Raw genomic sequence first — 11,231 nt, 5'->3', positions numbered from 1 at the left:
AGGGTTTCTCTGTGTAGCTTTGTGCCTTTCCTGGAACTCACTTGGTAGCCCAGGCTGGCCTCGAACTCACAGAGATCCGCCTGGCTCTGCCTCCCAAGTGCTGGGATTGAAGGCGTGCGCCACCAACGCCTGGCAAGATTTATTTTTACTTTATATGTTAGGGTATTTTTTTCTACATGCATGTCTGTGCACCATGTACGTGCATGTCCTCAGAGGCCAGAAGAGGTTATCAGATGCTCAGGAACGAGAGTTACAGATGTTAGCACCATGTAGGTTCTGGGAACTGAATCTGGGTCTTCTGAAGAGCAGCAGGTGCTCTTTACCATTGAGTTATTTCTCCAGCTCAAATTTGGTATTTTTTAAAAATATTTTATTTTATAATAATTTAGTTTTACATATCAGCCACAGATTCCCCTGTCTTCCCTCCCCAGCTCCCCCATTCACCCCCCCATTCCCACCTCCTCCAAGGCAAGGTCTCCTCTGGGGAGTCAGCCCAGCCTGGTAGATTCAGTTGAGGCAGGTCCAGTCCCCTCCTCCCTTCACCTAGGCTGAGCAAAGTGTCCCAGCATAGGCCCCAGGCTGCAAAAAGCCAGCTCATGCACCAAGGACAGGTCCCGGTCCCATTGCCTGGGGGCCTCCTGAAGAGTTCAAGCTGATCAACTGTCTCACTTATCCAGAGGACCTGGTCCAGTTCCATGGGGGCTCCTCAGCTATTGGTTCACAGTTCATGTGTTTCCACTAGTTTGGCTATTTGTCCCTGTATCCCAATCATGGTCTTGATATCTCTTGCTCATATAATCCCTCCTGTCTCTCACCGATTGGACTCCTGGAGCTCTTCCTGGGGCTTGGCCGTGGATCTTTGCATCTGCTATTTAAGGATTATAAGTGGCTCTGGATGAGAGTTTGCAAGATCATCGTAGGGCAAATGTCTGTAAAAAATGTGTTTTCTGCTCATTGTTATCTGAATCTTCCTCCTCCTCTACTTTTAATTCAGACAAAGTGTAAACATAGTCCCCCACTACCACAAACTATGCAGCCAAGTTTCTCACATTTGGGGGACTTGCAGGGGTCAGCACATCCAGAGTGCAATTGATAAGCCTCATCCTGGGAAAAATCACCTTTGTAATCATGATATCTCCCCTGCCAGCCAAGTATTTAGTTTTTGTTTTTGTTTTGTTTTTTTTTTTTTTTTTTTTCCGAGACAGGGTTTCTCTGTATAGTTTTGGTTCCTGTCCTGGATCTCACTCTGTAGTCCAGGCTGGCCTCGAACTCACAGAGATCCGCCTGGCTCTGCCTCCCGAGTGCTGGGATTAAAGGCGTGCGCCACCACCGCCCGGCTAGTATTAATCTTAATTATAAAAATAGGTTGGATGCCGAGATGGCTCAGGGATAAAGGCTTGCTGCCAAGCCTGATGAGCTGCAAGTTTGAAGCCACCCTGGGCTACATAGTGGTTCCGGGTCATTCTGGACCGTGTCAACAAAACAAAGCAGGAAAGAGGTGTGTCGGATAGAGAGATTAGTGTTTAACCTCTCCCACTGGCCCTGGAACCCGCTACGTAACGAGTGCCCACTCCTCTCTCAGTCGGAACCCTTTGCTTGTTTCATGGAGTCGTCACTAAACTCACAATGATAGAATCTGGCCCTTCCGTGGGTCAGAGACGCTCAAGCATTATCTTTAACCCTCACAACCCACGAAATCTACACACATTTTCTTTGCTTTATGAAGTCATTTAGGTTCAGAGAAGGGACGCTGGGCAGGTCCTGGCCTTGGCAAGGAGCAGCTCCAGCAAACCCTCCCACCGAATGCCACCATTTGCTTGGGGTCCTAGGAAGCGACCGGATGGAACCCCGCGGTCACTGTTGTGATGACGGTCCACACAATTCTATCCGCTCTTTGTAGAAGCTGTCGCCAGAGTCTCGACCGTGGGCGTTGACAGGGGCTGTCACCCTCTCATGAGGTGTGACTCCCACCGCGGGACGGGCTGGGTCTGAGCACCCCGCGAGCACACAAAGCCCTTTATTGGCGGTGGGTGACGCAGGGCGGGCACAGGGGCAAGCGGGGTGCATGAGCAAGCAAGCAGGCGCACGCACGAGCAGGCAGGCGCACGAGCAAGCGGGCAGGCGCGTGTCCGCGGCGGGGCGGCTGCGAGTGCGCGGCCATGTGCGCCTAGCGCGTGCTGCCCTGGGTCGCGGGGCCGCGGCCGACCTCCAGCCCGGTACAGAGGGGCCCGGACCGGGACGGGGAGCGGCACGGGCGTGGGAGGGCGAAGAGGGCGCTCCCTGCTCCACCCCAGCCGGGCCTAGCTGGAACTGCACCCTGGAAAGGGCAGTGGCCTGCGGCAGCCAGTGCATGCCTGGCGATGCCTAGGCGGAGAGCTGCAGGGTCACTGTCTCTATGACAGCCACAAGGGCACGCAGCCGCGAGACCGGCGTCGGGACTCAGGCGCAGGCAGTGTCCGCCTACCGTGCCAGGGCACAGGGCTGCCAACTGCAACCTCAACTGCAACCTCGCACAGGACGACCTTCGCCTGGCTTTCCCTTAGATGGTGGCTGAGCTGATAGACCGGCTTCCCGAAAACGAACAGAGCTAGCTTACGTATGTTCAAGGTTCAGATCCAGCGAATGTTTACCGAAGTGCTTCCTGACACCCCTCAATGTTTTGTGGCGACCCTTTGATTATTTGGCCATAAAAAACATTCAAATGAGGGCTGTTAAATTAGGGATGTTGCTGTTCTTTCAGGCAAAGTGAACAAAGCATTGGAGACGGGTACATCAGGCTCCTACGTAAGGAAAAGATTGTGATCATCCACCATGGCGTACGGCTTGCCAAGAAGGAACACAGTGCAAACCATTTTGAAGGGCAGCTGTTATAAAGTGTAAGTACACACACACACACATACACACACACACACACACACACACACACACACACACTCACAAATTACGGTAGTATGGCTGGAGTTTGTGACCGGCTAGGCGCTCTTCTGTTCGCAGCAAGTTAGTGGAGCATATGAAAGCATTTTAAAGTGTCTGAATTTTTGTTTCTAGACAGCTACTTGAAAAATGATTTCTTTTCATGTTTGTACATGCCTTTTTGTTTGTGCGCTACGTTTGAGCAGGTGCGCATGGAGACCAGAAGACAGTGTTGGATCCCTTGGAACTGGAGTTATAGGGGGTTATGAGTTGCCTCCTGTAGCTGCTAGGAACCCAAACTCGGTCCTTTGAAAAAGCAGTTTATTTTCTTAATGGATGACCCATCTTTCCATCTTCCCAAACACCACTTTCATAAAAATATACAAACAGGGCTAGAGAGCTGGCTCATGGGTTAAGAGCACCTGCTGCCTTTGCAAGGATCAGGCCTGGGTTCCTAACACCCACATGGAGGCTCACAAGTCTCTTAACTCCAAATCCAGGGGATCTCTCACCCTCTTCTGGACTCAATGGGCATAAAGCATACTTGGATACACATACATATATGCAAGCAAAACCTATATAAATAATCTGAAAAATCAGAACATGGGGAGGGAAGGATTTATTTGGCCTCATTTCCAGGACACTTTCACATCACAGTTCATCACTGAGGGAAATCAGAGCAGAAGCCTTGGAGGAACACTGCTTGCATGGGCTCATGCTTAACTGGCCGTGCACACCCCAGACCGCCTGCCCCCAGGTAGTGGTGCAGCCCGCGGTGGGCTGGGCCCTCCTATGTAATTAGTCAAGACAAACCTGCACAGCTGAGGCCACAGGTCTTGTGATCAGGGAAATGGCTCAACTGAGATTCCCTCCTTAGGTCATTGGGTCAAGTGCATCACAGTGGCACCTAACAGAGACACGGTGCTATTTAGTGTTCACCCCAAAGTAAGACTTTGAAATGAGAAAAGAAAGGTTTCCAGGTTGATCAAACCACGGTCCTGTGCTGTATGATGTTCTGGGGCAGGCTGCGTTACCTTATTTAAAAACATTTTAATCTTTAAGTGGGTTTCTCTCTATACACATGTTTATATGTATGTGGATTTTTTTTTTTTTTGGTTTCAGTCATTCAAAAACACCTTCACTGCTGCCATTTCTTTCTTTCTTTCTTTCTTTCTTTCTTTCTTTCTTTCTTTCTCTCTCTTTCTCTCTCTCTCTCTCTCTCTCTCTCTCTCTCTCTCTCTCTTTCTTTCTTTCTAAATAGTTTTTTGAGACAGGGTTTCCTCTGTGTAGCTTTGCGCCTTTCCTGGAACTCACTCTGTAGTCCAGGCTGGACTTGAACTCACGGAGATCCACCTGGCTCTGCCTCCAAGTGCTGGGATTAAAGGCGTGTGCCACCACCATCTTAAAACACATCTTTGCCAGGAGGTGGTGGCACACGCCTTTAATCCCAGCACTCGGGAGGCAGAGGCAGGTGGAACTCTGTGAGTTCCTGGCCAGCTTGGTCTACAGAGTGAGTTCCAAGACAGGCAAAACTACACAGAGAAACCTTGTCTCGAAACAGAACAAAAAAAAAAAAGAAAGAAAGAAAAAAAACCCACTTTTTTTGTTGTTATTGTTTTTTTTCGAGACAGGGTTTCTCTGAGTAACAGTCCTAGCTGTCCTGGAACTTGATTTGTAGACCAGGCTTGCCTTGAACTCACTGAGATCTGCCTGCCTCTGCCTCCCAAGTGCTGGGATTAAAGGCGTGTGCCAGGGGCTGGTGAGATGGCTCAGAGGTTAAGAGCACTGGCTGCTTTTTCAGAGGACCTGGGTTCAATTCCCAGCACCCACTTGGCAGCTCACAACTGTCTCTGACTCCAGTTCCAGGGGATCTGACACCCTCACACCAATGCACATTAAATTAAATTAATTATTAAAAAAAAAAAAAGGCGTGCACCACATTGCCAGGCAAAGCACATTTTAGAGTATACAAATGTACTAATACCACCTATATAGGAGCATTTCCTTAGCTGGTGCAAAGGGTCTGATTAGCTTCCTATCCTGCTTGCCTGCCAATGTCAACATGGACTTTCAGGTCTGCAGTCCTGGCCTCCAAGCCTAGCTCCCTCTGCACATTGTGTCTTAGCCTTATCTCCCACATCTGTAACACAATGCATGCCTGTCTATTGTGGTGGGGCTTGCAAGTGAACTGATGCATGTCTAAGACCTACTTGGTTGCCTGGGATACAGAGGACACGTTATGAATACACATTGCTACCACCACACAGTAGTCACACTCTGTGGTGCTGTGGTGTATTGCCTTAGAGAACTGCATTTGTTTTACAGGGTTTTTGAGACAGTCTTGCTATGTGAGCTTAGCTGGCCTAAAAATGAGCTGTTCGGCTGTGGAGATCAGGCTGGCTTCCGGCTTCTGCCTCTGCCTTCCAGATGCTGGGATTAAAAGGCATGCACAACACGCTTGGCTTTTACTTTTTAACCCCTCTCTTTGGTTTACAGCGTTTACCATTATGAGTCAAGCAAAGTTTTCTTTTTTTAAATAATGTTCTAAGATGTCATTGTGGATGGTTAAAGGGCTGTGTAACCAGAGCTACAGGGAGGTTCCGATTCATTACATTCAGCTTAGTTTTGTCAGTTGTGTGTGTTTAGATCTCAGATTACATAAAGTACCACTCAAGTAAATATCATTACAAGTGTAATTTTAGCCAGGTCAGTAGCACAGATCTGTAATCCCAGCCACTTATGAGGCTGAGGCAGGAGGATTATAAATTAAAGACCTGCCCGGGCAATTTAGGAAAACAATAACAACAAAGAAAAAAAAAAAGAAATAAGACATAAAAACACACCAAACCCACAAAAAAAAGCCAACCAGCCAACAACACACACGCCACAGCACATGCGTGGGAAGCCAGAAGACAACTTGTGGGAGTTGGTTCTCTAGTCACTAGGGATCCCAGGATCCAGTCTGGGTCATCAGCCTTGTGGGAAGCCCTCTTGCCTGCTGAACCATCTCCAAGTCTGTCTTTTTACAGCTGAGTAAGCATCTTTATAAATACATCTGTGTGATTTTTTTCAACTACTTCTATAATAATTTTACACTGTTACGTCACTCCCTAAAATTGCATGAAGTAGCTGTGAAACCAGAGGAGAAAAATCAAAGGGTGACGTATCCCACGTACCACTTCCCCTGTTCAGATTAAAGTAAATGGGGCTGAAGGAATATGGACTGCAGGTATGAAACATGTAGCTGATATTTGTCTTTCAGAATTAAGCAAAATTAAGGTTCATAGCTGTAGCTAGAGTTTTCCTGCCTGGCCACAGTCAGGACAAATCTCTGTCACCCGCCAGTCCCACAGCCGCTCAGACCCAACCAAGTAAACACAGAGACTTATATTGGTTACAAACTGTATGGCCGTGGCAGGCTTCTTGCTAACTGTTCTTACAGCTTAAATTAATCCATTTCTATAAATCTATACCCTGCCACGTGGCTCGTGGCTTACCGGCATCTTCACATGCTGTTTGTCATCGTGGCGGCTGGCAGTATCTCTGCATCAGCCTTCCACTTCCCAGCTTTATTCTCCTCCTTGTCTGGCCTATACTTCCTGCCTGGCCACTGGCCAATCAGTGATTTATTTATTGACCAATCAGCAACACACTTGACATACAGAACATCCCACAGCTCTTCCCCTTTTTTCTTTTTTTTTTTTTTTTTTCAAAAAGGAAGGTTTTAACCTTAACAAAGTAAAATTACATATAATTTGGGAATTTGGGCGTAGCTTTTCTTACTACTTCCTGCTGGAGGGGGGCGCTGTATCTTATGGGGACACAAAGAAAATTTTAGGATTATGGAATTAGGGTGTATCATCTGAGCCAGTTGCCTTCAAACCATTCTGGATGTTGGATCATCTGGGCCTTGGTGTCATTGGAGACCTTTCAAGGGGTCTTGGCTGGCCAAACCTGATGTATCTTAATCTGGAACAAATCCATAGCCTTTGGCTTTCTGTGGGAACAAAAGCAGAGTCTCCTTTCCAAAGCAACATATCCTTATATCCAAATTTTGAAGTCAAGGTACCTTTAAAATATACATTTTGGCATAACTCAACAGCTTTTGCAATCAAATGTTTTTGTTCAGTTACGAATATCAAAGAGAACATAATCCAGATTCTCTGGTGGAAGCCATCTTTACGTGGCTTATTTTTTATATTACCTTGAGCCTATTGCTTTAAACTGCAGCATTGTAAGACTGAAATGGCACTGTGGCTACTGGCTCCACCCACTTCAGCTTCCCAACATGGTGGTTTTCTGCCAGCTCTGGGAGCCATCAACTCTCAGAAGTAGTGGGTCTATGCTTCTATCAAAGCAGCGTGTAGCCCAGAAACCTCTTTTTTTGTTTTGTACTAGCAAAGGCTAAATCCAACACGCAGCTTAATGTGCCACGTGCAGAGGCCTCATTCCTGCCATACTGCAGGTCGAGTGTGCACGCCAGAAACCCGCCATAGTAGCTCAAACACACAGGCTGCCGCTAGCTTGAAAGAGACAACTAGGAACTGTTTTTAGCTCCATTTTAGAATCTTTTTACTCAGGTTTTAGGTGGTAACTCTTGCCCCATGTTGGGCGCCAGATATTGGTGAAATTATTAAGGCCACTCCATGTAGTTAAAAGGAGATTTATTTAATGGCGTAACTTACAAATTAAGGGATGGTGGAGGTGGGCCAAACAGAGCTCCAGAGAACACCGCTGGACTGCGATACACCTTCCCCAGACCCCGCGACCTACCTATCCCTTAATTTGTAAGTTATGCCATTAAATAAATCTCCTTTTAACTACATGGAGTGGCCTTAATAATTTTACCAATACATAGCAATCATTTTTAATGTAGTTCGTAGTTTCATTTATTTCTCCAGATTATATGTGAAAAGTCTTTGTATATGCTACATACCTGCTCAACATGTAATGCTCTTTATGTATGTTCTTTGGCTTTATTGTTTGTGTATGCGTATTGTTAATGTTTCTTGGCTTTTTTTGGAGGGGGCCATCACCCAGATCCCAAATGAATTACACACGGAGGCTTATACTTAATTATGAATGCCTGGCCTTAGCTTGGCTTAGTTTCTAGCCAGCTTTCCTTAAATTATCCCATCTACCTTTTGCCTCTGGGCTTTTCCTGATCTCTTCTGTAAATCTTACTCTTACTCCGTGGCTTGCTGTGTAGCTGGGTGGCTGAACCCTGGAGTCCTCCTCCTTCTCTGGCTACTTCTTCTTTCTCAAATTTCTCCTTCTATATATTCTCTCTGCCTGCCAGCCCTGCCTATCCTTTCTCCTGCCTTGCTATTGGCCGTTCATTTCTTTATTAGACCACCAGGTGTTTTAGACAGGTACAGAAACACAGATTCACAGAGTTAAACAAATGCAACAGAAACAAAAGTAACACACCTTAAAATAATATTCCCCAACAGTATTTTGCCTTCATGTCTCTTTATGCAACATGTGCATGTGATACTCTCAGAGGTCAGAAGAAGGTGTTGGCTCCCCTGGAAATGAAGGTGCAGATGGTTGTGAGCCACCATGTGAGTGCTGAGAACTGAACCCTGGTCCTCTGCAAAAGCAACAAGTACTCTTTAACTGCTGAGCCATCTCTCCAGCCTCATCCCTTTGTTGTTCTTTGACAGGGTTCTACCATGTGCACCAGGTTGCTCTGGAACTTAAAATACATTCTAGGTTGTCCTTAACCTCACCATCCTCCTGCCTCTGCCTCCTGAGTACTAGGATTATGGTTGTGTCTCTCCACTGTCAGGATTACAAGGGTGCTCTGCTATATCCAACTCATGGTATTATTTGATCTACAAAAGATATTGTAGGTGGGAATGGTGGAACATGCCTTTAAACCCAGCTACTTGGGAGGCAGAATCAAGCAGATCTCTGTGAATTTGAGGTCAGCCTGGCCTACATAGAAGTTCAAGGCTAGCCAGGGTGTCACAGTGAGACCCTGTGTCAAAAAAAAAAAAGACATTGTAGCTTATAGTTCCTGTTTACAATCTCATTCGTGGATTGGCTAGCGTTGTAGGTTGCTGCACTGTGAACCAACCCTGGCATAATATCTGGTCTTTTACCAGTGTCTCTGTTAATTTGTAGGTTTTTATTCCTTGTTAGGGTTGTAACTGTGAAAAATCCTCCAAAAACCAAACTGGAGGCGAAGGTAGCAAGCTGTCTGTATTTCACACAGCACACTCAATAAAAAACGATTCAATAAGTTCATGAAATTTTGCCTCAGACAGGAACCATGGGACCTTGCAGAGCTCACAAAGACCTGGTACTCAAACTTAGTGAACATCAAGTTGCCATTCTTGGGAGAAATTGCCTTTGGCAGCCCTGTGAAGCTCGCCACAGTATACCGAACCAACAAAGATGGCCTGTTCCCTTCAGCACAAGGTGAGTTTCTTGGGTTTTGTTTAATATCTGCTTTAATCAGTTAGGGATTTATCATTTGCTAGTGGCTGCAGAACTTCTAAGTTTGTTAGCCACGCCCATGCTGCCTGTCAAGCTGTTAACTCTTCAACAGTGTCGCCCTGCTGCGTGGTACTCAGTTTTGAGACGGTGCCGGGGGAAAGGGCCACTCAGCCGGCTTCGTCTGCTTTATCTTTTAGCCGCGAAACTCGAAAAGGAGTATGAAGCGACGCGCCTAGCAAAGATGAAATGTCAGGAGAATGCTCATGAGGAAGTCCAGGCTTCACTACGGCAAAAGAAAGTCGGCTTGAGAAGACCGCTTCAACCCAAGTGACCCACTGTGGTGCTGAACGTGAACCTGTTTCCGGCATCTGCAGGGATGAAGGTCTCTGGTCCTGTCACGGTGTGAAGTAGACACAGCAGGGCCTGTGGGTGACGGGGCCAGTGTTTCTAGACGTGGCCGGTGGACACTCTGGCAGAAGGCCCGGGTTCCTGCTGCACTTGTTCTGTGTGTCGCATACAGCAGCCCTCCCTGTAAGTAGATGAAAACGCACCTGGAGTTGTCATGTTGTGTCACTTATTTCGTGCTTATAGGACGTGTGGGGGAAGAGGACGGTCCTTGTGAGAGGCAGCATTCTGAAGAAACACTTGGATCTGAGTCTTTGAGATCCCAAAGGAGCTCTCAGAAAGTCGGTGAGAGAGAAGTTCTCTTAAAACATGAGAAACCGCACATTTTCATCTGGTTAAGAAAACGATAGATTTCGTTTCAGTAACTCTACACTTACCAAATTTCGGTAAAGTATCACTTATTATTATTCTCATGTGGCACTTTATTAATTTTTTTTTTTACTTTTTTATTGTGTGGTACCTTACTCTGTTTTTGTGCTCCTGAAAAAAATTGTCAAGTTATTTTCCTCCTGGCTAATATTCTTTCTACAATGGACCTGGAGCGGGTGTGGCCCAGGTGCCTGAAAGGGACATGAAGGGACAAAGATGGCCTCATTGTGAGGAAAACCCATTTGCAGAGTGGCTGGGGAAATGAGGGATTGACAGGAAAGAATTGAATTTGTATGAACCAAGTTTTCTAGAATTTGCGTACAATAAAGCATATTTGGATACTAACGTTATAGTTAAGCACTGTTTTTTTAAAGGTGATTCATCAGAGATCTTAGGACCTTCTTATCACTTGGCTTCATAGAAGGTTCTGTGATGTAGTGGTATTTAAACTCTCAGCCTTGAGCTGGTGTGTAACACAGTGGTAGAGTCTATGTGAGGCTTGGGTATATGGTAGTGTGACTCGGGCTAGGTGACTTTTTCTCCAAGTTTATGACGGCTAGTTCATAGTGGTGTCCTGGGATTGAATGAACTGCCTGGAACAAGATGAAGATTCCTCTGGGGTTAACCATGGCTGTGAGCACAGCACCCTGCTGTACCACTATAATCTAGGTGTAGAAGACAGTGTTTAGCTGACTCTGTTGACCTTTGCGGGAACCAGAACTATTGAATTTTTCAGAAAACCTGTTTTGAAATCAGGTATGGTATGTACGTCTACCATTCCAATATGCAGGAGGGGCTGGAGGCTGAGGCAGGAGGATTGTGAGTTTTAGGCCAGCCTGGGGTACAGAGTAAGATCTTGAGAGTTTGTGTGTGTGTGTGTGTGTGTGTGTGTGTGTGTGTGTGTGTGTGTATTCAAGTCATGTGACCTGATATTTTAATTCAAAGCATGGCACCAGACCGATGAGGTGGTTCATTGGTAAAGGTTCTTGCTGCCAAGCCTAGTGACCTAAATCCATTCCCTGGGACTCGCATGGAGACAGATGAGAACCGATTCTTGTAAGTTGTCCTTTGACCTCCATCCATACATCATGGCAGGCACG

At 46.4% G+C, this 11,231-nt stretch overlaps 1 protein-coding gene and 1 non-coding gene across 2 annotated transcripts; one reads left to right on the top strand and one right to left on the bottom strand.

Moving 5' to 3' along the window:
• Nucleotides 1-990: 990 nt before the first annotated feature.
• On the bottom strand, nucleotides 991-1,155 carry LOC131921335 (U1 spliceosomal RNA). The gene has a single exon (XR_009381961.1). It is a non-coding gene; the product is annotated as a U1 spliceosomal RNA (small nuclear RNA).
• Nucleotides 1,156-2,064: 909 nt separating this feature from the next.
• Nucleotides 2,065-9,913, top strand: LOC131920826 (uncharacterized protein C4orf36 homolog). The gene is made up of 4 exons (XM_059275276.1): nucleotides 2,065-2,216; nucleotides 2,741-2,876; nucleotides 9,182-9,339; nucleotides 9,555-9,913. Exons 2-4 carry the CDS (start codon nucleotides 2,812-2,814, stop codon nucleotides 9,686-9,688), a joined length of 357 nt encoding a protein of 118 aa, XP_059131259.1. The 5' UTR covers nucleotides 2,065-2,216; nucleotides 2,741-2,811; the 3' UTR covers nucleotides 9,689-9,913.
• Nucleotides 9,914-11,231: the final 1,318 nt, after the last annotated feature.

This window comes from Peromyscus eremicus, chromosome 10 (genome assembly GCF_949786415.1).
Source record: "Peromyscus eremicus chromosome 10, PerEre_H2_v1, whole genome shotgun sequence".
NCBI classification, from domain to species: Eukaryota; Metazoa; Chordata; class Mammalia; order Rodentia; family Cricetidae; genus Peromyscus; species Peromyscus eremicus.
Note: the sequence above shows the minus strand (reverse complement) of the source record. Positions and strands in the feature narration are given on the sequence as shown.

Excerpts from the sequence above, each read along its gene's own strand:
- LOC131920826 (XM_059275276.1), top strand. The coding sequence starts at position 2,812 with ATGGCGTACGGCTTGCCAAGAAGGAACACAGTGCAAACCATTTTGAAG. Across the intron at positions 2,877-9,181 it reads AAGGGCAGCTGTTATAAAGT|ACAGGAACCATGGGACCTTG; the intron begins GTAAGTACACAC and ends ATTTTGCCTCAG. Across the intron at positions 9,340-9,554 it reads CCTGTTCCCTTCAGCACAAG|CCGCGAAACTCGAAAAGGAG; the intron begins GTGAGTTTCTTG and ends TTTATCTTTTAG.